The sequence below is a fragment of the Urtica dioica genome, chromosome 8 (genome assembly GCF_054948205.1).
Source record: "Urtica dioica subsp. dioica isolate 48M chromosome 8, U.dioica_male_clone48M_v1_H2, whole genome shotgun sequence".
In the NCBI taxonomy this organism is placed as follows: Eukaryota; Viridiplantae; Streptophyta; class Magnoliopsida; order Rosales; family Urticaceae; genus Urtica; species Urtica dioica.
In genome coordinates, this window is record NC_142763.1 from 3,071,834 (window position 1) to 3,099,503 (window position 27,670).

At 33.7% G+C, this 27,670-nt stretch overlaps 2 protein-coding genes across 3 annotated transcripts; one reads left to right on the forward strand and one right to left on the reverse strand.

The window, feature by feature from the left end:
• Nucleotides 1-3,489: 3,489 nt before the first annotated feature.
• LOC149387295 (Kinesin motor family protein) lies at nt 3,490-12,604 on the forward strand. Its single transcript, XM_089621894.1, has 26 exons — nt 3,490-3,620; nt 3,703-4,135; nt 4,276-4,373; nt 4,512-4,601; nt 4,889-4,941; nt 5,821-5,886; nt 6,020-6,073; nt 6,236-6,295; nt 6,678-6,756; nt 6,857-6,924; nt 7,211-7,267; nt 7,378-7,482; nt 7,846-7,950; nt 8,061-8,168; nt 8,287-8,418; nt 8,523-8,705; nt 8,962-9,141; nt 9,313-9,453; nt 9,781-9,900; nt 9,999-10,049; nt 10,166-10,213; nt 10,395-10,538; nt 10,919-11,629; nt 11,820-11,949; nt 12,050-12,159; nt 12,270-12,604. The coding sequence occupies exons 2-25, from the start codon at nt 3,801-3,803 to the stop codon at nt 12,133-12,135; spliced, it is 3,204 nt and encodes a 1,067-aa protein (XP_089478020.1). The 5' UTR covers nt 3,490-3,620; nt 3,703-3,800; the 3' UTR covers nt 12,136-12,159; nt 12,270-12,604.
• Nucleotides 12,605-12,908: 304 nt separating this feature from the next.
• Nucleotides 12,909-15,934, reverse strand: BZS1 (B-box zinc finger family protein). Of its 2 annotated transcripts, none has more exons than XM_089623537.1 (3): nt 15,180-15,925; nt 14,429-14,800; nt 12,909-13,445 (listed from the first exon to the last, which is right to left on the reverse strand). In XM_089623537.1, exons 1-3 carry the CDS (start codon nt 15,363-15,365, stop codon nt 13,155-13,157), a joined length of 849 nt encoding a protein of 282 aa, XP_089479663.1. In that variant the 5' UTR covers nt 15,366-15,925; the 3' UTR covers nt 12,909-13,154. The 2 variants fall into 2 exon arrangements, with proteins under 2 accessions (XP_089479663.1, XP_089479664.1); XM_089623538.1 differs by having other exon boundaries at nt 13,308-13,445; nt 14,434-14,800; nt 15,180-15,934.
• Between the last annotated feature and the right edge of the window lie 11,736 nt (nt 15,935-27,670).

Below are 27,670 nucleotides of genomic sequence, written 5' to 3' on the forward strand. Positions count from 1 at the left end.
CGTCTATTTTACACGCGATAAATTTTGTCTGGCTGAAACGTTGGTTAGTAGTTGATTTTTAATTTCGGTTAATTTCTGTTTATTTTACATGCGATAAGTTGCTGAAAAGTTGGCTAGTAGTTGGTTTATATGATTTATGTTACACAAGGGTATTTTCGATATTTTATATGTTGCTTAAAATCATGTTTGAAATTAGCTACGTTGCTGGAATACCCTATATATAGTGTGTGAAGATAATTATAGTTTCGGTTTATGTAGACATTTATTACCCTCGAGCATCTAATTTGGGTGGCATTATCTTTTGCTTGACGTCTCCTTATGCGTAAAGACATGAATTCAATCTCCTCGAGATATCGATTTGTCTTCATTATTTGATCTTTTCAATATTTTTTTTTGTAATTTGAGCTTAAACACTTCACATAATCAAGTATATGACATATATGAATGAAAAAAATAGGAAAAAATGTAGATATTTATTAGTTAGTAGTTCACTTCAGGCAACCTAAATGGTACTTACTACCGAGTCAACAATACGACAAGACCAATGATCGCTATATCTATAATCATGACATGAAATACAAGTTCGGTGAGCATGCGAATTATCGAGGCAAAGGTTCAAACGTACAGACATGAATGCTTGGACAATATTTTAAAAAAAACTTGGACGAAGGAAGAATCAAGGAGATTTTGACATAGCTCGGGACAAGAGGGTGAAAGAAAATCAAGGACAAATATAATCCATATTTAGAATGTGATAGACTTGTAATAATAGGAAAAATAGAATTTGTTCTATCCTATTTGATAGCTCATGAATAGAAGGCTCAACCTCTAAGATAGATACTATTATTTTAATGTGCAAATTTGAATACAGATTAGACAATCAATCCAATTCAATATTAAAGTGTTACGTTAACTATTTTGAATAAAGGATTAAAATACCGCTTAAAATATAAATGGGACACTAAGAAAATGTCAACTTAAACGTTTGACATTGTTAAATAGTCATTGCGTTTGATAAATCTTATGTAAATAACTATTTTCATACGCAAATCTTAGGTAAGTAGTCACTTTCATATATCAAACGTTGGTCATTTACTTAAAATTTACGTCTGAAAATGATTATTTATCTAAGATTTACTAAACGTTTGCTATTTAGCAATGTCAAACATTTAAATTGGTTATTTTTCTAATTTTTTGAATATAAATTTAGATGCATTTCTCAAATATTTAAGAATTTTGCACGTATATATATTATATAAAAATATATAAATTTAAATTAATTTTCTATGATTTTTTGTTTTTTTTGGTGGTTTTTCTGTACGATACCAGTTTTGTTTATTCCAGTATTGTTATGTTTCAAGAGAGGTGTTTTAGACCATAATTTGAATTATATAATTATCGAATAGAAGTCCAATATTGACAAGAAAAAAAGAAGTTATATGCTTGTATCCATGTAATTTTACTATAAATTTATAATTTCGCAACTAATATATAAATATAAAAAATATTTATCGATCTTTTCAGATTTTGTGTTGTTGTTTCCTATCATTGTTGTTGAAGACAACTTCCATATATTTCATAAATTCAAAACATACAACTTTTATTTTTTTTATAAGGCGGGCCATTTGTATATCACTCTCCCTCTTTCAATCTAAATCAATTACAAGCTAATATTAGCTATTACATCATATGTTCATATCATATATATATAGACAATACATGACCTATATAGCTAAAGAATGAAAAAAATGCATTTGCATCACAGAGAAAGAAGGTTCTTCAAGGGTATTATAATTCATTGAGGGTTATAACGTAGTTTCATATTAATATGAGTTAGTTTAGTCAATTATCTTATCATAAATCTAACTATCGATCTCTTTAGATTGAGATGCTCTATATAGCATAATCGATTAAAACTAGCTCACATTACACTAAAAATTGACCTACATCAACGTGATAACAAAACCATTTTTATCTATTATTTGTCATGTTCATAATTCATATGCCAAATGTATATGATTTTTGAGATATACATATCGAAATCAACCATGTAAAAGAAATGCAAGCGAGGATATGATAAAGATATGATTTACAAAAGTAAAAACAGTCGTCGCAAACAAAGGCATGTATTTAACTCCTATTTAATTTACCAATATTATACTCTTTTAAAACGCACTTATTATAGAAGTAAATATATAAAGTAGACTCGTAAATTAAGAAAAAGACGATTTTTTAGATTCTATAAGATATAATTGCTATTTTATTGCACAAAAGTCAAAAGTTTCAATGTAAATTAAAACATCCCCATCCATGTTTGGTATATACTTTTTAATACTATTTTTCTTGTTTTATTTGTTGAAGTGATAATTCTAATGTTGAATGTCTTGAATAAACTTTTATCTCAATAATATAATTAACTATGAGAAATACCTATAGATTCAAAATTAAATTAAACCTCTCCTATTTTCTTCGACGAGGGAGATCGTATCGTTGCTTGGTATAGTTGTGACATCTTTGTGTCAATACCAATGAGATTCAAAACTTTTTTGATACTACCATCGATTTTCTTAAAATAATTTTTGAATTTATTCTTAAAATTATCATCATAATTTCATGTTAATATTTATTTTTTATGTTAGCTTCTTAGTCAGAATATGTCACGCTTCTTAGTCTTCGTTTGTTAAATTTAACATATTTCGAGATGTCAAATAGCCCAAGAAACACCTCGACACACTAAATTGCTAGCATAAATTGTTAATGGATAATTATTTTTTTTATGTTATTTAACACTTTCAAAGTTAGATATAAATTATAGTTGTTGTCGTTTGTTGCTTATTTTAGTGGCAATTTTGGAACATCATCGAGTGGAAAATTTTGTAATTATAAAATTTGTAAGGAGCAATTTCATCATTGTATTGTATTGTAGACTTAATACTGAAATATATATATATAATAATAATAATAATAAGTGCAAACGATATCTACTTCACGTCTTCACTACATCAACAGAAAAATACCAAAAATTAGATTAAAAAAATGTTTTATTTTATTTTGTAGAGCAAAGAAAAGATGATTGGAGTTTAAGGTAATAGATATTTAGTTTTTTTTATAATTTAAAAAAATTTAAAAACATTGAATATCTAAAATAGTTTCTTTGTCCGAGATAGGAAAATAAAATTTAAATCCAGGGGTCATAGGCGAAGAGAGAGATGCTGTAATTATTCCCGCTCATTTCTACGCTTTCCCATAATTTTTTTTTTTTTTATCTTTTAATTTCGAAACCCAAAAATGTCCTCCAATAATGCGCGCGGGTTATTTATTGTCTTTAACTCACCGAAATTTAAACCCACATTCTGCCACGTCAGTAATCTGTAAAGCAGCGTAATTACCATTGAGCCCCAAACCCAAAAAAATTCAAACTCAAACTCAAACAAGCACGACCATAGTCCTCTCTCTCTCTCTCTAGCTGCGGTTTAGTTCCTCTCTCTAAAAAAAAATATTTTTCACTCTGAAACTCATTCTTTGTCTTAAAGAAGACGAAACAGGCCTCTCTCTCTCTCTCTCTCTCCCCTTTGCTTATAGAGAGAGATAGGAAATATCAAATAGAAGAAAGGAGAGAGGTGATTTTTACTTTTTCTATGGCGAGCCATGTGAGCTTTCTCTGACACATTCTCTTTCGGTTTCACATTGTTCGTTGCTCAGACTATTTCTCTTCTCGTCGTGCTTGGGATTCTCTATTTCCTTTTGGAGGAGTTTTGCTCTGGGTGGTTGAAGCTTCCGAGTCAGTGGCTCGTTCGTTAATGGCCTCATCGTCCCGAGCGCGGAGTAGCTCGCCGTTCTCGTACCGGAAGCCGTCGAGTCCGTACTCTTCGACGTCGTCATCGTCATCGTTCGTGAACGGGAAGATTTTGCCTCGGTCCTGCTCTACGTCGGCGTCGTCGTACTTCAACTCTGCAACCGGACTCGGCTCTCGATCCGTAACGCCGAGTCGCGCGATGTCCGAGTCTGGCGGTCCGAAGAGCTACGGAGCTCTGACGCCGGTCGGATTCGCGGCGGATGAGCTGATCGGTGAGCCGGTCGACGCGCCGAGGTCAGGGGATAGCATTTCGGTGACGATTCGTTTCAGACCGCTGAGGTAAACTATGGCAGATCTGAGGCTGTTGGATCAGATCTCGTAGCTCTCGAATTGGAACGAAATTGAGTCGTTTTTCGTGTTAAGACTTTTTGGTTTTCGAGGAAATGTGATTGAGCTGTTTGGCTTTTTGCTCGTCGCAGTGAGAGAGAGTTTCAGAAGGGAGACGAGATTGCCTGGTACGCCGATGGAGATAAGATTGTCAGGAACGAGTTTAATCCTTCCACAGCTTATGCTTTCGGTACCTCATTTTATTCATTTATGTATTGGTTTTCAATCGGAATTTGATTTGAATTTGAAGATAATTCGTGCTCAGAAGATGGCTGAAATCAGTTAAAATGTGGAATGTTGATTATTGATAACTGATTCGTATTGGCAGATAAAGTTTTTGGACCACACACAGTATCACAATCTGTGTATGATGTTGCGGCTAAACCTGTGGTCAAGGCTGCCATGGAGGGTGTTAATGGTATGAGATAAAAATATCCACTTTTTTGTGTGGGCCTGATTTGTGTTTTCGAGAATCTTGGTAAAATGCACAGTTGAGTGATGTAAAATTTGGGGATTTTCAGTTTGAAGTTCTGTTGCGCAGTGCCTATATAGTCTATACCATGCACTTTTCAACGTTACATAAGTAAACTGACTATGAGTAAATGCATTGAGGTTTCTCTATCATGGTCTGTTGGAAAAAGAGAGGGAGAGAATTTGTGCGTGGGTTGTTTGAAATTAGAAAATTTCCCTTTATCTTAAATGCAGGAACGGTTTTTGCTTATGGTGTGACAAGCAGTGGGAAAACTCACACTATGCATGTAAGTGTTATTTTCCATAGTTCGTTTTTTTTTTTTTTTTTTTATAGTTATTTTCCCTCCAGTTTTTAGAGAAACTTTAAACTAATGAAGTCACAAAAAACATCGGATTCATGTAGTTCGATTACACTGTATCATTTTTTTTTTCTTGAGAAATAAGTCTATATGACGTGCTATGGTAACCCCAAGGCCCAAGGAGTCGGTTTAGTGGTAGGGCGATTCTAGGGACCTTGTCGGTAACACTGTATCATTTGTGTGTGGGTTTTTGTCGGGTTTAACCTGGACACAATGGTTATTAAAAAAAAATGTAACGTGAGATGGCAGCGCATGTGTCCTTTAGCAGAATGTAAATCAAATGGCTGGTTGCATTTACAAATGGTATATGTGGAAGTAAGGTGTCTTTTAGCTCTGTTCGTGCAGCTATTGGAGTTCTATCACACGGGAAAATCATTTTGGTACCTGGGTAAAATTTATTAATGGGGTTTCTACGCTGTCAGAGTAGACTTTACTTGGGTTTTAGTTTGATATTGAGAAGAAAAAGGTTAAATATTCAAATTATATGCCTTTGTGTTTGGAAGATTATTGAGAATGTTATTTTTCACTAGCTCTTAGGAAATCTTGTTTTTGTTAGGTCCTATCTTTGTGGTATCTACCTGTGTGTTGACTATAATCCTATGGTATATCAGGATTTCAATCAGATGCTTTGACTCGCGGTTTCACCGATATTGAATCTCGTGTTTTAATTTGTATAATATAACCTTGTTTGATTTCATTGGCTTTCACATAAACGTACTCCCATTAAGATCTGCTGTAAAATATTACCCAACTTTAGTAGTTGCACACAAGCTGCTGTTTGACTCATTGTCTCTGTAATCTGTGCAGGGTGATCAAAATTCTCCGGGTGTCATACCATTGGCCATAAAGGATGTATTCAGCATGATTCAAGATGTAAATTCTCATAAACGTTACACTCTTGCTGGACATTTATGTTTTCTTCTTGATCTGACCAATCCATAGAAATTTCAACCAGTGACACTCGATGTTGTATTATGCCTAACCCGGTAGCTGATTGTTTTTACAGACTCCAGGAAGGGAGTTTTTATTGCGTGTGTCGTATCTAGAAATTTACAACGAGGTAAGAGGTTTTATTCCAGCAGTTTTTATAAAATAAGACAGCAGCTTTAGAGTCATTTTCCTTTTCTAAAAGTTATAAGCATATTTTCTTGTAATGCCAGGTTATACCTTTTGCAATCTGTGTGCTCTAATTGAATTTTGAATCTATTTGAATTTGTATCAGGTGATAAACGACTTACTAGATCCAACAGGTCAGAATTTGCGAGTCAGAGAAGATGCTCAGGTTTGTTCTTATTTCACATTTATTTCAGACATTATTCGAAAATTTTATATTCCTTTGTTCCTTTTATGGATTATTTGTCTATTTTATTTGACACATTGTTTGCCTTTCTTCCCTGCCCTTGTTTAAAATATTAGCTGGGAGAGCTAAGTGTGTGTATGATTTTAAACAGACAATTTAGTCATCTTGAATTATGCTCCTGATTTTTCTTTAGATAGATTTGCTACCATATTTTTGTTTCTTGATTTATTTAAGGGTGAAAAGAACTCCCATCAAGAAGTGACCAAAAATACACGGCTATGCATCTTAAAATAATGTTGATTAATAACCCTGTATTCTTTTGATTTGAATATTTTTTGTTCAATTGGGTCCATGTCATGTATAGGGCACCTACGTTGAAGGTATCAAAGAAGAGGTGGTTCTATCTCCTGGACACGCACTTTCTTTTATTGCTGCTGGTGAAGGTAGTTGAAATTGGTTCTATTCCCGTCTTTTTTTGCGACTTTTTTTTTTAAAGGTAAAAATTATTTTCCAACCTCCTGTCTTTTGTCCTCTTCAATGCAGAGCATCGTCATGTTGGATCAAATAATTTTAATTTGTTGAGTAGTAGAAGTCATACAATATTCACGTTGGTAAGCATTTATCAAGTGATGTAAGAAAATTCATCTAATGAACTCGTTCTTATATGATGCTATACAGCTATTTTAACTGGTTTCTTATTCCCAAACATCAAGACTGGGTTTCCAAGATGCACTATGTAATGCAAGAATCGCTCATGTTTGCTTTTAATTTTAGACACATAGATGTCTATTATAGCTTTGTTAAAGTAATAATTTGTTATGTGTGGACATTGAATTACTAGAGTATATTAATTAATCTTTGACATTTCCAATCTGAAAATTTGCTGTGTATTTTCAGATGATTGAAAGTAGTGCTGATGGTGACGAATACGATGGAGTCATCTTTTCTCAACTTGTATGTGTAAAATCAATGCCAATAACAGCCAAAATGTCTAAATTATGATTAGCTGATTTCTAATGTGATTTTTTGATTTTTTTTTTTTCGGTTATCTTACTTGCTTATAGAATTTGATTGATCTTGCTGGATCTGAAAGTTCAAAGACTGAAACGACTGGATTACGAAGAAAAGAAGGATCTTATATCAACAAAAGTCTTTTAACTCTTGGAACAGTAAGCTTCTCTCTCCATAATGTGCGGTTGAAACAATAATAGTCAGCTATAGCTTGTCTTGACAAGAATTTCACGCGAGATTCTGTCACAGAAATCGTTAAGAAATGGTGTAGAAAATTCATAAATCAGTTCGAAAAGAGGTTTTGTGATTGCAAGGTTGAATATGAGCTGTTTTAGAATTTTGCCTGTGAAAGGCAAATTATGGAAAAATCAAGTTATATATAATCTAAGAAGTGATGCTTCAGTAAATTAAAGCAATTAGACATAATCAAGTTCAAGTCACTTCATTTTTCAACCGAAGTGACAGGTATTAGGGAAATATTAGGCTTGAAATTTTACTGTGTCGTGAATTGTAATGTGAAGGTGATAGGAAAATTGAGCGAAGGGAAAGCATCTCATGTTCCTTATCGAGATTCTAAACTTACCCGTCTTTTGCAATCGTCATTAAGTGGTCATGGACATGTTTCGGTGAGTTTGATACTTTGTCAGATTAAAAATCTATAATCTTATATGCTTGGAATCCTGTTCACTGTTTGCAATTTGTTCTATTATAATGTGTTTTTATATCAAAATCCCAGCTTATATGCACCGTTACCCCGGCCTCAAGTAACATGGAGGAAACTCATAACACGTTAAAATTTGCAAGCAGAGCAAAGCGTGTAGAAATCAATGCTTCACGCAATAAGGTCTGATCTAATGCAGCTTGAGTATATAAATGGTCTCAAAATTTTACCTTTAGAATGCATTGTTGTGGGCATACGTGTAACTGTCTATGTTTATCTATTTGTCAAATAATTCTTCCAGATTATCGATGAAAAATCCTTAATTAAGAAGTACCAAAGAGAAATCTCAACTCTTAAACTAGAACTCGATCATCTAAGGCAAGGGGTGCTTGTCGGTATCAGTCACGAAGAGATTCTGAGCTTACGGCAACAGGTCGTTATCCTCCCTAAAACCAATCCATCACCCCAAATTTTTTGTTTTTTGTTTTGTTTATTTACTTAATATGTGCTACCTGTCTGTGTCATATGTAAAAATAGTTGGAGGAAGGTCAAAGTAAGATGCAATCAAGGTTGGAGGAGGAAGAAGAAGCGAAGGCTGCGCTTATGAGTAGAATCCAAAGGCTAACTAAGCTCATTCTAGTTTCTTCAAAAAGTTCAATTCCCGGATGTCTACCTGAAATTCCTAGCCATCATCGGAGTCATTCTCTTGGCGAAGATGATGTGAGTCTCTCTGTTGGTTATACAAATGAAGTCTTTGCCAATCAATTTAATTTTTTAGCTTGTTGGATCGATTTCGTGGACTAACTTTTCCATTTAATACGAAGTTTTTTTTTTTTTTTTTTATTTTTTAAACAATTTTTATATCCATATTAGGGAGTTATTCATACCTGTCGCGATCTCTCTCTGATGTGAAAAAAGTGAGAAACGAACTCATACATGTAAAGATTCCAATAGTTTCTTTTTGTTTATCTATCAGAAATTGGATGGAGAAGGAGATAGCCAACGGGACTCTCAAATTTTGGGTTTGGATTCATCTTATGACTTCAAGCATAGAAGATCAAACAGCAGGCGAAATGATGAGCTCTCACCAGCTAGCAGTACCATAACTGAATTAACTCAAGCTGGTGAACTTATTAGTGGTTCAAAACTGACTCCAGTATGTCTGCTGTCCTTTTCCTCTCCTTAATTTTTTACAGCATATGAAACTTAGTCGGGCGTTAGAGAATGTAAATGTTTTCAGTAAATGCTCTGGGACATGATACTTATACTTTCGTTTATACCAGCTTTTTGATGTTAAAAATATGACTTTATTCTCTTGTTATTTCAGGTAGGGATGTCAAAGTCTGACCATATAGACCTTCTTGTTGAGCAAGTAAAGATGCTTGCTGGAGAAGTAGCATTTAGCACAAGTACCTTGAAGCGGTTGGTAGAGCACTCTGTGAATGACCCTGAAGGCTCGAAAACCCAAGTATAATTTTCTTCCTTATCACCAACTGTATTCTTATTGTTGTTTGTTATTTTATTCTTAAAACTGGATGACCACCATTAGAGCGTCATACCAGCTTAGTTTAAAGGTATAGTTTACTTTTGTTGCAATCTATTGACTCTTGTACACCATTTGCAAATTCTCTGGGAAGTTTTGTAAAATTCAAACTGTTTATTTATATTAATTTTTTTGTTCTGTTTTGCAACTGTTCCTAAATCACCCGACCCTTGGCTTTGTTCTTCGTTTTTCTCTCTAAAGTATTAAGAAGGGAATCGTAATTTAAATGTTTGTGGTTTCTTTACAATTCAGATTCAAAACTTGGAACGTGAGATCCAAGAAAAAAGGCGACAGATGCGGGCTTTAGAACAAAGGATTGTTGATAGTGGCGAGTCTTCAGTGTCTAATGCTTCAATGGTTGAAATGCATCAGGTAATTTTGATTATTTAATTAATGCAAATAGTTAACATATACAGTGCTGAATCATCTTGGCATGATCTAAATCAATTCTTTTTTTTATCCTGCAACAGACAATAAAGAGATTGATGACCCAGTGTGACGAAAAGGCTTTTGAATTGGAGGTGAGTTTCTTAATAACCAAGTGGTGTCTAGTAGTATTCATGCATATTTGATGTTTGCATCATAAATTTTTAGTCGAGTAATCGTGAAAATACTGAAAATATATGTACTCATGCAGATAAAATCAGCAGATAATCGTGTTCTCCAGGACCAACTGCAGAACAAGGTTAGAATTTTATTCTGTTAGCTTGTTTCCATGAATATTTTTATGTATTCCACTATAAAATCATTCAAGGCTTTGTCAAACTCTCTATACACTCATGATGCTGCTTATCTTATATGTTACATTTATGCACATAACAAATATTTAACTTAGAACTACTCTTATATTAATTTTATTGTATCAGTGCGATGAGAACAAGGAGTTACAAGAAAGATTAGCCATCCTAGAGCAGCGTTTGGCTATGTCGGGTGATAACAAGCCTTTATCGTCGGAACAGTCCACTTCTAAGGACTACACCGATGAATTGAGAAAGAAAGTACAGTCACAGGTGATTATCAGGATTCTCTGCACATGTATCATAAGCAGAATGATTTAGCATTTTTTTTATTATTTATTTTTTAAATCTGCTGTCAATGATTAGATGATTATATAAAGCTCCTTTATAAAAAAAAGCATACTGAAACCATAATTTTGTTATTAAAAAAGAACAAAAAAATCAGCCTGAGCTTTGCTTGAATTTTGGTTTCTTGAGAAGTTTTGCCGGAATTTAAGAGTTTTCCCAACAATTAGCTGAACAAAATATTGCACACTTGATCGCCATTCGGTGGCCAAAAAAAATCGTCTAAAAGCCAACACTCCTTTCTGTGTTCTAGTACAGCTGCATTATATCATATCTAAAATGATTCACGATGTTATTTGTTACCTCAGGAGATTGAAAACGAAAGACTAAAGCGCGAGCAAGTTCAGCTTTCTGAAGAGAACAGTGGTTTACGCGTCCAGAATCAGAAACTCGCCGAAGAAGCTTCGTACGCCAAAGAATTAGCCTCCGCCGCGGCGGTCGAGCTCAAGAATCTGGCCAGCGAAGTGACGAAGCTCTCCCTGAACACGGCCAAACTCGAAAAGGAACTCTCGGCCGCTCGGGAGTTGGCGAACTCCAGAAACGGGCCGGCCTTGGGCCGAAAATACGGCGACGGAGCGAGGCCCGCCAGAAAAGGAAGGGTATCGGAGCTCGATTCGTGGAGCCTCGACGTGGAGGATCTGAGGCAGGAGGTCCAGGCGAGGAAGCAGCGAGAGGCTGCTCTCGAGGCGGCTCTGGCCGAGAAGGAGTTCGTGGAGGACGAGTACAGGAAAAAAGCTGAGGTGGCGAAGAGGAAAGAGGAGGCGCTCGAAAATGATCTGGCGAACATGTGGGTCCTCGTCGCGAAGCTGAAGAAAGACGGCGGTGGCAATGTGGCTGCGGACACGAACGGGGACGAGAGGGAGAGCAGCGAGCCTCCGGCGGAGATTGTTCACGAAGTGAAAGTGAATGGGGTTCTTGATGGTACAGTGGTGGCTCCGAAAGAGAGGCGGGTTTTGGAGGTCATTAAGCCTGTCGATGAAGCCGTCCCAAAGGAAGAACCGCTCGTCGCTCGGCTCAAGGTAATCGACAATGTTTGGTATCTTTTTTTTTTTTTTTTTTTTTAAATTAACAGAAATGAACAAGTGATTGCCGGGTAGTGTTAATAAGTAGTTGACTTTCTGTTTTGGGATGTTTTTAGGAAGAAATACATAGCAAAGGTTAAAATGATTGCCGGGTAGTGTTAATAAGTAGTTGACTTTCTGTTTTCAGGCTCGGATGCAGGAGATGAAAGAAAAGGAACTCAAACAAATGGCCAACGGGGACGCGAATTCCCACATGTGTAAAGTATGTTTCGAATCCCCAACCGCAGCGATTCTCCTCCCGTGCCGCCATTTTTGCAGTAAGTCCCTTTGAGGTTTAGTGTATCAGTCTTTATTATTATTATTCTTTGTATAATTTTGGGTGGTCAACATATTATGTAACGCTCTCTCTTCTTGCAGTGTGTAAATCGTGTTCGTTGGCTTGTTCCGAATGTCCCATTTGTCGTACTAAGATCGCGGATAGGCTATTTGCCTTCGCATCTTGATTACACTATCTCTCTCTCTCAAAGGTAAATCAATCATCAAGACAAATGAACTGTTTTCTGGCTGTATTCAAAATCGAAGCATCGTCTTAAATTTGGCCTTTTTTTTTAACAATTAATCTTGTGATCTCTCTCAGGGGGTTGTGCCAGCATTCATGAGTCTGTTTTTCAGATCCCGTTGCAATTGAGGCTGCAAAATTGAATTCTTTGCCTGTATTTAACTGTCTAAAAAGGTAAATGATATATCATTGATTTTTTTTTTAATACCCTTGGGGCTGTAAAATATGAGAAGAAACTTGAAAAGAAAAGGAAAAATGGGAACTTGAGATTCAGAATGTTGCTTTGTTTTTTTAAAGATGCAGAGCATAATGTGTGGTTGTGTCTTGTATAGAAACCAAACATATATGCTGAAGAAGCATAATATTGTTTTTGCTTTTTCTCTCTTACAATCTATACACCATTATTTACTTCAGCTTTTGCTCTAAATTTTGTGTTTAATCCTATGGAATAGACTTTGAGATGCTCATCATTTTTAACGTAATTCATAAATTCTTAAATACTATGGAATTATTATTTATTGTCTTTTTTGAAAAAAGTTGTGCCAAAAATAAATAACCTTTTTGGTTTATTATGGTTGACCAAAATGTTAATCTGTTTTTAATAATTTTCACGGACCAAAAAATGAATACAAGATGAAAAAAAAAACGTTTTACATCTTGGACTCATTCTGTTAAAAGTTTTTTCACGGACTATGCAAAAGTTTACTTCGTGGGAAATTTGGGTCCACTTCTCGAAGACATCCCAAGTCCAAAATGTAACCGCATTTCGTTTCTCTTAGTTACCTCGATCACAGTAGATGTCATAAGTAAATAAATAAAATCTAAATAAAATTTTTCAGAGAAAGAGAAAATGACAGATTTACTTCTCAAGCTGAAACATATCCTCTACATTAAAAAAACAAATCGATGAGAATCCAGTAGATTATTAGATAAAAAAAAAAAAAAAAAAAAAGTGGACTATCTTCAATGAAAGTGTCTGTGTCTCTTAAACGTTGGAGGGCTAATTTGAGGGACTGTGGAAGAGATATCATCCCAATTCAGATTGACCGTTGTGTCCTCTGTTCTGACGGAGTAATTGAAAGCACTTGAATCTCCATTGTTGGAATTGGAAGAAGGGTAAAAAGTTGTGCTGTGACCAAAATGTTGGGGCACCAAATCATTTGTCAAATCTTGTGACGAGACAGAAGATAAAAAGTTTTTGTTGCTTTCAAAATCAGTATCGTCGTCATCATACCCCTGGATTTGGCTGTTAGTCTGCATCAAATCCCAACAACAACAACAAAACAAATAAACTTAAGATTTGGATTTGATCCCATATTTGTTGTTCAGAGTCGGAACATCAATCAACAAAATGTCGCACAAATATTTTAATTCTGCTTTCACTAGTATTTCAAAAAAATAATAAGCTAATTACCTTGTCATAATTGTCATGTAAATGATCACTATGTAAATTACTAAAGCGTAAATTTTATTATTTGAAATCGCAACGTTCAAAATTAACTTCCTTTCACCCTCAATCATTTAGCTAGGTGACATTATCTGATGCATACGAGAGCTTCTCTTTCGTGAGAACATGAGTTTAATCTTTCGAGACAGTGATGTGTGTTTATATTATTTAATTTTCACAAAATTTATTTATAATATGATATTAAATATTTCATTTAATCAAATATGTCAAATGTACCAAAAAAAAAAATTTAACTTAATTTCAAGTACTTTGCAAAGACTCACCGTACAATGCGTCTAAACTCTAAAATTAGTGAAATAAGCAAAATCTGAAAAAAATAATTTGAATTATAAACAAAAAGCTCTGAACAATTAAAATCATATTGATTCAATTTAGATTAATTAAAATATGTATTTTAAATTAAAGATTATGAATTAATTAGATTAAAATAATATTTAAATAATAGGTATAATCTTTACGTAAAATGAATTACACTAAATTAGACAACATTGTTCATTTAGTTTAAAAAGTTACACAAAATAAAGGGTAAAGAGTTTTGAAATTTGCATCATCAGAGAGATTTTACTCTATACTCTTTTTACATGAGTAAATATTGTGGACTCTCAATATTTACTTAAAACACTATTTTACAAATCAATTAATTTATTGTTGCATGGCTAATACGTACTTTTTTTCCATTGATTATAACTTTTTTTTAATGAAAGTAATTACAACACGATAAATAAAAATAAATAAAAAAATGAACGGAAAAAGAATAGTGTATGCGAACCTTACAGAAGAAACCATTGGAGGAGGCAAAAGATGAAGAAGGATCGAGAAACTCCTCAACGTGCCAGCCCGGCAAAGTCTCCATCAAATACTCCGATATAGTACTGCTCGTCGTCGTCGTCGTCGAGGCCATCGGACTTTTCTCGTTCGTCGACGACTTGGTCTTCGCGTAATCTCCGGCGATCTCGGAGCCGGTGGTGGACGCCGGCGAGGCGGTGTGTTCACACGAGGTGGACGAGGGCGAGAGCTTGACGCCGGTGAGAAGAAACCTGTTGTGATTCCGAGTGTGCTCGTTGGCTGTGTGGATCGGAATGTCACACTCTCTGCACAGAATCGCTCTGTCCTCTTGACAAAACACAAACGCTCTTCTTTCCTGCCACGTCATCATAATCATCATATGAATAACCGAACCTGATCATCGTTTATTTGTTGCTCCTTATCTAGGCCTTAACAAAAACAAATCAAACCTAGTTTTTTTTTTTTTTTTAAGATATTTTTTTTCCAATGATATTTACTTTATATCTCCAATAGGTGAAAAATTCCAAAAGAAAAAAAAAAAACTTATATCTCCAGATAATGACTTACTTTGTTATATCAAGTCCTTCTTTTTATGTTTAAATTTCCATCAGAAAACTAGTAATTAAAAAAAAAAAAAAACGACTTCCTCATAAAGCAATGATCAAATGTAGTGTGTTTAACAACCAAACCAATGAATATTCATATTTATTCATATATAAACACTTATAAAGTACCTGACAGATATCGCAGAGTGGAGATTGTTTGAAATTGGGTTGGAGGAGAGAGAATCTAGTGTGTTTTCCGGCGAGCTTGTTGGCGTGGTGTACACGTGTATCACAACCCTCACACAGAGCCGCTTCGTCGGCTGTGCAAAACACCGACGCCTCTTCTCCGTCGCACACATCACATCGGATCTTCATTCTTATTCCTTTTCCTCTCTCTCTCTCACTCTCTCTCTCTCTCTCCCTTAGATACACTGAACCAAAACTAAAGTACTTGTGTTGTCTTGTTTTCACTGGAGTTTGTTTGAGTTTGAGGTGGTGTGTCGTCCAGTTTAGGAAAGAATCAAGTTACTAGAATGTGTTTGGTTTGGTGCCATTTGAAAAAGGAAGGACCTTTTTTATTTCTAGGGTGATGAAATATGGGTGTGAAGAGACAAGGGATTATGGGCTGTGGGGCTTTAGCTCTCTATAAGAATAAGGAGAGACTAGAATAGGGACCCAGAAAGAAAGAAAGATAAAATAATATTAAAAAAAATAACAGCTAAGATCAGATCACAAGAAGAGAGTTCTGGATTATACATATTTCTATATAAATAAATAGAGATAGAGAGATTGGAATCAGAAGAAAATCCAGAACTAGGCCTTTCTAATAATTTCCTCTTATAGCCTTTAGCCTATGATATGGTCTATTCTTTCTTTTCATCAAAAGCTTCCCATGTTGAGATATGGAGCATATTACATGCATTTATAACACTAATTTATTGTGACGTTCCAAACTACAAAAAAACAATAGTTATTGTCTTTTTTTTCTTCTTCTCTTTTCTCTCTGTAACTGTACATGCAGAGCTCTTTTGTAATGGAGGATGGGGGAGATAACAACGGGGTTTTAATCCGCAATAATTTATTGATACTTCATTTAAATAATAGTTTACCTCCATGGTTGTATTAAATTTTTTCTTGGCAGAAAAAGAAAGCTGACTTTTCTGAGTCGATCAAATAATTACTAGTTACACTGTTTGACCAACTTGTTGATTAATACTAAAACTGATCATACGGAATCCAGAAAATGAGATCTTTGATCCCGTCTCATATTTCTCGTATTTTTTATTTTAATCATGAATGTATTTTAAGAAGAAAAAAAGTTTCAATATCAAATTTCATAATACGGTTTTTTCTCATTCTCACATGATGTCAATAATACATAAAATAGAGGCACCGTTTGACATAGATTTGTTTTAAAAAAAAACATTTTTAGATTCATTTTTTTCCAAAAACTGTTTTTTAACTAACAGGTATTTGGTAAAGTATTTATAAAACAGTTGTTGATAACAAAGCTGATTTTGCGTTTGGTAAAATAAATTTATTATAGTAAAAAAAACTAAAAATAGACATGATTTTAAAAATTAAAAAATAATTATTAATATGATGATTTATATGCATATATATGAATTATAATAATAAATTAGATATATATGGATAGCAAAAATTTATTTTATTTTTAATTATTAACAGAAAAAAAAAAATTAATAAAGTTTTTTAATAATTTTTTTTTTATAAATTAGATGATTTTTTTTAATATAAATTAGATAAAGTTTTTTTAGGAGATAATTTCGAGATTTCACAAAAAAATGAGGATATTAAAGTAATTGTATATCAAGATACATAAACGCGTTTTCCAACTGTTTCATGTACAATTTCTAAAATCGCTTTTGAAGGTTTTTCTAAAAACTGTTTTACCAAACGCAAACAAACGGTTTAGTTTTTTCTAAAAACAAAAATAGAGATTAATAAGTTGTGCCAAACGGGGTCAGTGTCCCACAGGATCCCATATAACCAGTTTTAATTAACACATCATTGAAATATGTAATGTGTAATCATTTTGAGCCGTTGGATCTCCAATGATTGAATAATTCAATGGTCAAGATTCAAAAAAATTATTTTCTTAACAATTCCTTTTTTAATTTTGGAACGAAAATTTCCGTAGTGTAGTGTGTATCGATTATTATTTCTTTGGTTGGTTTCTCATGCTTTATTAGTTATTTGAACAATGGAGGGCAATAGGAATCAATGTGAACTTATAAACTTTACCACAATTTATCCGAAAATAAAATATGATTTTATTCCAGTCAAACATTTACATGGTCAACGTGTCCCAGATTTTATAATAAAGAATGATTTTCAATAAATTTTCATTGAAATTTTAGATCAACGAGAGAAATAGATATGGTGGACATGCAAAAATATTACAACAATTGTACTACATTCCGAGCACTTAGTATCGAGCACATAAAAGTGTCAGGTAGAATTTTCTCTAAATACAGACGAATCTAGTAAAATATCGAATGTAAGTAAAGGTGTTGTATGATAAGTGAGATTTTTGGTGTTTATTTGTATCCAGCCCCTTTTGTTTGCTGTTCTGCTTCCCTTTTATAGTAGTGAGTTTGAAGATCACGAGATGATCAGGGTCATGATGTATAGTTACTTTGTAACTTCTTTTTTTTTTGGAGTGGGTGGTTATTTTGTATAACCGCTTATGATTTATTTTTCACAAGGTAATCGTTGAACACGTGTTCTCAGACAGTTATTATTTATATTATGATGTGATCACGTTTTCTTAGTTTGATTAGTCTTTGGACCTATCAGTTTATTTTCTTTTCGAAGTTTTGCTCGGTAAGGTTTATTATTGTCTTATGAACAAGTTGTTCTTTAAACTTAATAAGTCCTCGAGCTTATTTGACTCTGACTCAATATTGAATTCCTACTGTTTTCGGATCAGAGAGTTCAAATATATGCTCGGACTATGCTAATTATACGAGTAACAGATACTTTGACAAGTTATGATCAAAATAAATATACATGTATGATCAAAATACCAATCCCCTTCCAATCAGTTTCGTGAAGTAATTAGTAACATGCATCCATGTCAAAGGAAAGAATTGAAAAGAAGAAAGAAGGGAAAACAAATCCAACATTTACACACTGCCAGACAATCGTGCAATTAAATATAGTACACAAAAGTGCAATTTCAACCTCATTATGTCCAATCCATTATCGATGATGGAAAAAAAAAATTCAACGATTGACCTAATTTAATAATAAATTAAATAAATGCATCTCCTAAGCATCTCACATAAACAAAAAAAAAAAGGACACGGCAGCATTGTTCTCGTTATAGTTAACCTATATTTATTTTAATTAGCTGGCATTTGACAATTATCAACACGTTATTTGTACTTGAAAAAATAACTGGACTATTTTTGAAAGACGTCTTTTAAAATTAGTTGTGATTTCAAAATATATCATATGTATTTTTTTAAAAAAACTAGTCCCCCCCCTCATGTTGCGCATTCGGATGGAAGTAAATGGAATAAAATCCTTCCGTAGCTTATTTTTGCCTCACGGAAATTCCAAGTACCAATAAAGACGGAAATCGGCAGAGGACTTCCAATACCTATCGGAAATGACAGGCGTGTGACGGAAGGAGACGGAAGGCTTTCCTCCCTGATCATTGGCTCCGACCACTTATTCAAATTACAGTTATATCAAAATTTCATAATGCACGATTACAGATTGCCAACGAAGAACATAATAAACTAAACTAATTGTCTCCCTAAAGAATATCTCAATTTAAAGCGCGCATTTTAGAAAAATGTCCTTCCACATATCCTCTTTTTTTCTTATATTCTTAAATCACATATAAGGAATAGATAGTTACATTATAAAATTAAATACAAATTAGCAATTGATTTCATCATCATCTTCTGAAAATATTGTTGAGATTGAAGTTACATATTTATACATTATGATCAAGAGCAACTTCGTTATATCCTTAGTTATCATACTTTAGAGTGAATTCTCTACTAAACACTTGTATCAATTTTTTTTATATTTTTAAGAAGTTACATTATTGGCGAAGATTAAATAATATATTAATTGCGCTAACGCAAGTAGCAGTATTGACCAAAATTACATTATTTAATATAAATCTCAAGGGTGCATGCATTTCTGCAGCCAATGGGACTGAACTCAAGACTTCTCAGATGAGATATGTGTGAGATTACCACTAGACTAAACTAGCTACCACACCACTCGTATCTATTTTATTATTACAAAATTACACATTTTTACACATATTTTTTTGCTACGTATCACACAGATACAATCTTGTTTGTTCGATTTTATTTATATATAAAAAAATGAAAAATGACACATATACATTGTATTTTAGTGAAATGTCGAATTTAACTTTTGGTTTTAAAAAATGTCGAGTTTTTATTTTTTGTTTAATTAAAAGAACATAATTACCCTAAAATAGATTACAGTGCCCCGAATCATCATTTAATTGACTTTTCATTGATGTTGACTCTAATATTTATATATAAACTCCATTTTACATTTATTCATTTATTTAAAAACAAACAACAATCTCTGAATCGTCAATAACGCGACCAGAGAAAAAAGGTAACAATCGATTGTCGGTAGTCATCAAAATCAATCATTCAAGCGTGAAATTCATAACTCCGATTTACAATTCGAACACATAATGAAACTGTCTCTTGAGAGGTATTAATTTTATTAGTCTATTTCGATTTATGTCTATTTTATTTTAAAATTTGAAATTTGAGGGTTATGTTACTGATTTGGGGTTTGGTTTGATTTCTTATATAAAAGTTAACATCAATGAAAAATTAGTAAAATGAAGATTTTTATTATAAGGTATAATTTCATTATTTTAATTAAATAGATGGTATAAACTCGACATTTTTGAAAATTAAATCTAAACTTACATTTCACTAAAATACATAATAGGGAGAATGAGCATACTAGCCCAATCAGCCCACCAATATTAGTAGAATAGCCCAAGTTTGAATAAATTAAGGGAATAGCCCAATTAATAATTGACTACCCAAATTATCCTCGCATTAAATTTACTCGTCCGGTCCTTGTCCAATTAAGAGAGAATTTAGCGGCGTCAAAGAGATGCTGAGAAGAAGGACTGTTGTCCAACCAAACCACCTTCGCAAATCCCTCCGACGCCGGCGCCGGAACCACCAGACTGAGCCTGACGACGTGGTCGTGGAGAGACCCGCCACGTCCCCACCAGGAGCTCCCGTGGGCCCCACTCCCGATCATCCCGCCGACGCTTAGGCCCTCCCAATAAGGAGCGGCAACGAGGCTGAGGCTGGCCTCGTCGGCCTTGTCGAGCACCGCCCTCAACCCTGCGCCGGACTCCGCCATGGCCGTCATCTCTGCCGCGTCGACCTCGACCGCGCCGTAATCCCGCGTGCTGATCACCACGCCGCCCTCGGCCCCGGGGCACATCGTTTTGGGAACGTTGTGGACGAATCCCGACGCTTCCTTGGCTTTCAGTCCGAGAGATGGCGCAGATCGTTTGGCTCCTCCACTGCCTTGCTTTCAAGATCGAACCTGAGGTCTCAGAAGTCGACGGCGAAGCAAAGCCCTAAACCTAACCCTGACCTCGGGTTCGCTGGAGGTGGAGAAGAAGAAACAATTCGCGATAAGTTGATTGAATTAACTTACTGGAGTGAGTTAGGTTAATTGAATTAACTTATTGGTTGAAAAAAATAGATTAGGTTCTGAATTTTTTTGTGAGTAAATTTAGGCTCAGATTGACTCGAAAATCGGCGGCGGAGAGGAAATCGGCGGCGATGGAGGGGATTGAGGAGATGCACTTTGTAAATTCGCGAATCGGTTAATTTAATTAACCTACTGGAGTGAGTTGAGTTAATTATTTAACTGATTCGTGAATGATTTGAAATTCACAAAAAATTTACAAAAATCATAACTCAAGTCAATTGATATTTAAAGCATTCAATTAATTAACCTAATTCCGAATTCAATCATCTAGTAAATTAACTTTACTCACAAAAAAATCAGAACCTAAACTAATATTCAACCAATAAGTTAATTTATTAACCTAACTCACTTCAGTAGATTAATTAATTAACCAATTCGCGAATTTGCCAAAGACGTTATGGTCTGAGCCGAAAATATGAGCTATTTGCTTAATAAAATGAAACTTGGGCTATTCCTCCAATAAGAATGACAAACTTGACTAATTACAACAAATTTCACATACATAATATATATGTTTTGTTTTCCCCCATAAAAAGAGATAATCTAGAGTGCTTATTAGGGTGATTTACACTATCCAAAACTGAAGTTATAAGTTAGTTTATGAATACGTACGACAGTACTTTTTTAGATAGAGAACAACGGAAGTTAATTAGCATATGTCTTACTTGTCACACGTTTTTCTCCCAATAATTTGTCTTTTTATGAGAAGAAATCTTTTTGTAGGGTAGCTGAACAAATATCAAATCAAGATATGGTCGGTCATGTTACTCTAAGAGTCTAAGTGTATCAACAATATATAGCTCGACTCTTGAGATGCGTACATTTTTTTAATAGAAAAAATGTCGATATAAATATCTGTTTATATGTTCTTACATTTATATAAGTATCGTATAAAAATCGCGAGATAAATATCTAATGCCAAGTTTTTATATTTCCGTCGATTTCATAATCCTTAGTTTTGGATGTCTAATCACGTGGAGGCCTGTGATGGTAATAGGCACTTGAAAACAAATAAAAATGTTAATTTTATTCATATTTTATTTTACATTTAGAAAAAAAAAAAAAAAAAACCCAAAAATAAATATAAAAAAAGACGAAAAAGATTGGAAGAGAATAAAAAATTTCCAAATTCAAAATCCCTAAATTCTTCATTGGTCATCTTCTTCTCTTGAGAACTTCATACTTGAACGAATGAAAGATGTGAACTCGTGTTTCGTAAGGAGTTGCAACAAAATGAATTGATGATGGCAAACAAAGAGCGAGTCGCAATCGCGTGTTCGTACGTGTTTCTGTTGCGTAAAAAGAGTTGATAGGACGTCTTGGACTGATTTGAATCCCAATAGGATGATTGTTAGCCTCCACAATAGAAAGGTAAGTATTGAAATGATGATGTATAAGTATTGTCCATGGGAGATTTCAAATTTGGGGATTTTTTTATTCTCTTCCAATTTATTTTCGTCTGTTTTTTTAGGTTTATTTTGTGTTTTACTTCTTTTATTTTTGAAATGTAAAATAAAATAAGAATTAAATAAAACGTTTTTATTTGTTTTCAAATGCCTATCCATCATAACCTTTCAAGTGTATAGACATCCAAAACTAACGATCCTGGTATCGACGGAAATAAAAAAACTTTATATTTGGTACTTATCACGCGATTTTTAAACAATAGGTATATAAGTGTAACAACCCGTAAACATTATGTATTTATGCTTCCATTTTCTATTTTTGTACATCTCTCGCCCCTTTTTCCATTTTTACCATGATGTGAAACATAGGAAAAATGTATAAATAACGGCAAAGACGCAATGTAATTTTGTTATAATTGAAGCCCAGTTGTGTTTTGACGGAGACCTATAACATTTGACTAATTACGACGTATAGTTCTTCGGAGGTGAGTATAAACAATATTGTACTTGCAAGTACTAGTGTATTTATACATGTCAACGAACCATACTCGACTCCTGGTTGTTATGTGATAACGAAGGTTGTGATCAGGTCTTCATTATAATACATAAACTCTTATTCTTTGTTGTATTAGTGCTCGGGTTTGAGCGATTCATTTTTTTCTCCTCTGTATATTCACAAAATGACTGAATGATAATGAATAATTTTGCCAAACATTTTTTTTTGGTGTACAAGACAAAATATATATCGCTTTTTGTGGCTCAAAACTTCATGTCACTTTCAACGATGAACCGAAGGATGTCTTTTGCAATAATTTGATGGCTCATTGATCGAGGAAGTTAATCTCCACAAATATGTCACCGCGAGACTAATATGATGTGTGAATGAGTATAAACATATGTTAATACATATATGACGGCTCATTAATTTTTTTACTTTAATATTTTATATTTTTAGCCTAAAATTATATATATATATATTTTTATATTTGTCCTTCTTGAATTTTTTTTTTTTTACCCTTATAAATTTATAACTTTAACTCAGTTTTTTTTACATTTATAGTAAAAAATTACATAATTTTTTCATATTAGCCCCCTATTGAATACTTTTATTTTCTTACAAGCCTCTTAGATAATTTTTTTTATAAACAAATTAATTAAATTTGCTCCATTTGGTACAAATTCTAGCCCCGCCATTGTGTGTACGTATATCTTATAACCAATACTAAAAAAAGGTGATTTGGTAGAAGGAAGCAAATTTTTATCTCTAATATTCCTAAATCAATATTTTTCAAGTAACCAACTTTCAATAATTAAATCTAATTTACTCTATCTGCTATTCTCTTGAATTAAGAAGAGCCTCCGAGTTTAATGTATTAGCAGCTCGAGGGTTTGAATTTTTTTGGTGTGACATATTTGAAAAATATATTTAAAGTTAAACTAATGCATATATGTGACACGTTATATCGCATCATAAGAAAAAAAAAATGTAACACGTTATATAGTGGTGGTTAGGTTAGAAGTTTGTAGAAGATTTTGCCCATAAAAGAAATCTGGAAAACAACGCTAGAGGACAAAAATCGCTTTTTACAGACGTGGATATGGATGATCTCATGATCTCGAACTGAATCATGGAACGAATATTATATTGAGATTTGGATCTTTTATTTTATTTTCTTGCAAGTTGATTGTGTGTGTGGGCATTATAAAGTGCCAAAGGAGATAAGAAAGGAACCTTTTTGCCTTTAATTATTATTATTAGTATTTGAATATTATTGGTTTTCTTGGCCGCGTATATTTCCAATACCTACTCACATGCATATACGGCTTTTTTGCAGAGAAAAAATAAATGAATAAATTGAGTTAATATTTTAGTTTGCGATATAATTACATATGGAGGAAGGTCAGAGAAAATGTTATTGCGAAACCTAGTGGCTGATGATTTATTGGTGTCCTATTCGAGTCCGACAAGTTGTGCCCTACAACCTATTAATCACATTTACTCATATATGATATTAAAAAAAAAAGTGAATATGCATTTATGCAAGCCAAAACTGCTTAAATCCAAATGTTAAAAAAAAAATTTAAAACTCATTTGATTAAAATATACATATTGAAACTATGTGGTATGCACAATCACTACAGAAATGTTTCGAATGATTTACATAGCAATCGCTCAAATTGTCGAGAAGAGCGTGAGAATAATAGATGCGAATAATAAACGGAAACTTAAATTGGTGACTCAATTTGACAAATGTTGCTATTTAGAGCATTCACTATAATACTACAATATAATATGTTTTTTATTTTTATTTTTTTATCTCTATCCAACGACTTCATCGTTAGCTATCCAGTTTACGTCTATTTTTGCAATTGCATTCTAAGATGTCCCTAATTCCAAGATACCCTCACTTTTATAAAAAAAAAAATCTCTCCCAACACTTATACAAACGTATTTTTCGTTTTCACAAAATAATAAACCTAGCATTTGCTTTAATACGCTCAAACACCCGTATAGAAGAAACCTTATCATAAGAACAATACACATTAATAAGGAGAGTAAGCAACACAACTCTCTCTTTACTCTCACCAACCTGATAAAATTTATTTGAATACTAAATACTAAATAAAATTTAGGAGTTGATTGGGCTAAAATCATCACATGCATTGTTTTCAAATAATTCTTATAACAATTTTGCGGAAAAAGTTCAATAAAGCCATTACGATTAGTTTTTGTTTTATAATTCTCAATTTTTTTTTTACTAACCCGGCCAATAAATATATAACAATATATATATATATATCTATATGTATATATATATATATATATCTATATGTATATATATTAATTAGGTGGGTTGGCTTCAAATGTGCTTAAATATAAACAAATGTGTTAAATAACAATATGTTTTATTTATATCATGCTAATATAACTTTGCCTTGAACCCATGATGTAGCTAGAAAACAAAAGCCACTCTATTATTGGTTTAGTTATTCATCGCTCTTAAATGTTTTTTTGTACTATATGTATACTTTTTCAATATTATATGCTCTGCCGACCTTAAATTATTATTTTATTTCAGGACTTTGAATTTGTTCACTTAATTCTAACCCAATACGATATTTATGTAATATATTGGAAGTGATAGCACCACAAAAAGATCATATACCTGGGTCTTGTAATTTGACACAACATAGCTTCTAATTGGATGAAGCATTGACGATGGAAAAAGTATGAATTATTTTATTATAATGCATCTAAAGTCCTGAACGCTCGTTGATTGATATGAAGTATAAACCATCAACTAAAGTGAAAACTCCATTCAATAATGACAAAAACAATAATATAATTGACCATCTTTGTGTCCAAGTGGATTGCGTTTATTTGTTCATTGTGTTTTTAGAGGACAAGTGTTTGATTTCAATAGCTAGCAAAATCCCCGCCCATTTGAGCTATTTTATTTATTTATTTAATTATACATAAATGGCATCAAATAATTTTAAATTTGATGCTGAACCTATATTTAATGACAAATGTTTGATTTCATTAGCTAGTAAAATCGTACCTCATTAATTTAGGCAAATATTCATATATTTAAATTGTTATATTTTTTTCCATATATATGTTTTTAAGCTATATTGTGATGAATGTTCAAACATAGGTGTGGAACAAAAGGCTGCTAGATTTCAAATTTATTAGTTATACGTAAACCCTAATTGAAGAATTGACCTAGTACTAACCCAACCACATTGGTTATTGCTAATTATTTTGCCACATAGCAGTGCAAACCCATAACAACTAATCATATTACACGTATACATGTGACATGTTTTTTGTTTGCTTGTTTTCCTCTTAATTTCATAGTATGATAATAAAATAAAAACGGAGGTTTTGTGATGATATGGGTCCCTTCAAAAATACAAAGCAATTCATGAGAGTAGAATTACATTCTCTTTGCTCTTGATTGGAATACCACATGGTTAATGCAATAAGATTGGAACAGAAGTGCAATATAATGCCTGGCATGTCCCTATCATTCCACCCATATACACAACATTGTATATATTGTAATCACTCACTTTGCACTTTTTGACTTTTTCAATTGTCATGTAATGCATTGAGAATTTGAGATGTTCTTATTATCATCCCCAATCTCGCCTTGGAAGTTATAGACTCCCCAGCTTGTAAATAAATGAACAAAAAATGAAATTAAAAATAGAGTAGGGGTTGGCTCTAGTTAGCTGGTTTATGGAACATATATTTTATATTGGAATATTAACATAAATATAATTATTTGCTCTATATAAATAAGATTATACACACACACACACACACACACACACACACACACACACACACACATATATATATATAAAGATTATCTAAAACATGCATGGAAAAATCTTAATTAATGGCGTCTAAATTTTTTAAATAAGTTTCGTAAAAGCTCTCTTTTACCGTATGAAACTTCATAATTTTAAGAGTCAATTAAGTATATAATTATTTGCTCTATATAAATAAGATTGTATATGTTAAGCCGTTTTTTGGATTAACACTTACGGACACGTGACGTGAGCGGACCTGGCCACGTGTCTTCGAATCTGTGATATTAGTAATGAGATATTCCTCTTATCAAGTGAAGAACATGATAATTGATTTATCAAGCTCTTGGACACTCTTGTAGAGAGAATATAATTTGGCTTGGAGCCTTGGGTTTAGAGAGAGAGAGTAAGTTTTTCTTCTCCCACTCTAGAGAGAATTGAAGTAGATTGTTACTCTTTTTTGTGTGAAATTGTGTGTGTGAAGTGGCTTTGATTCTCTTTTTTCTTTATTTCGGTCTCAAATGTGTTTTTAGAGAGAGAAACAGCTGAGTAGAGAATTTGGTATAATCTAGTTCGAGAGAGAAAAAGCCAGCCCTTGATAAGTGTTTCTCTCAGGTATTTATAGTGAGGCGGCGAGATTTAGGGTAGGAGTGAAGGGGTTCGGGCGAGGCCCACTTTCTGAAAAATGGAAAAGAGGGGGGTCGGGCGAGTCCCCTTTTGCGAAATGGAAAAGAGAGGGGTCGGGCGAGTCCCCCTTTGCGAAATGGAAAAGAGGGGGGTCGGACGAGTCCCCCTTTGCGAAATGGAAAAGAGGGGGGTCGGGCGAGTCCCCCTTTGCGAAATGGAAAAGAGCGGGGTCGGGCGAGTCCCCTTTTGCGAAATGGAAAAGAAGGGGGTCGGGCGAGTCCCCCTTTGCGAAATGGAAAATAGGGGGTCGGACGAGTCCCCCTTTGCGAAATGGAAAAGAGGGGGGTCCGGCGAGTCCCCCTTTGCGAAATGGAAAAGAGGGGGGTCGGGCGAGTCCCCCTTTGCGAAATGGAAAATAGGGGGGTCGGGCGAGTCTCCCTTTGCGAAATGGAAAAGAGGGGGTCGGACGAGTCCCCCTTTGCGAAATGGAAAAGAGGGGGGGTCGGGCGAGTCCCCCTTTGCGAAATGGAAAAGAGGGGGGTCGGGCGAGTC

Coding starts and splice junctions, on each gene's coding strand:
- BZS1 (XM_089623537.1), bottom strand. CDS start 15,365: ATGAAGATCCGATGTGATGTGTGCGACGGAGAAGAGGCGTCGGTGTTT. Junction 14,801..15,179: donor CACTCTGCGATATCTGTCAG/GTACTTTATAAG, acceptor ATGACGTGGCAG/GAAAGAAGAGCGTTTGTGTT. Junction 13,446..14,428: donor CCAATGGTTTCTTCTGTAAG/GTTCGCATACAC, acceptor GATTTGATGCAG/ACTAACAGCCAAATCCAGGG.
- LOC149387295 (XM_089621894.1), top strand. CDS start 3,801: ATGGCCTCATCGTCCCGAGCGCGGAGTAGCTCGCCGTTCTCGTACCGG. Junction 4,136..4,275: donor ATTCGTTTCAGACCGCTGAG/GTAAACTATGGC, acceptor TGCTCGTCGCAG/TGAGAGAGAGTTTCAGAAGG. Junction 6,757..6,856: donor TTTTATTGCTGCTGGTGAAG/GTAGTTGAAATT, acceptor TCTTCAATGCAG/AGCATCGTCATGTTGGATCA.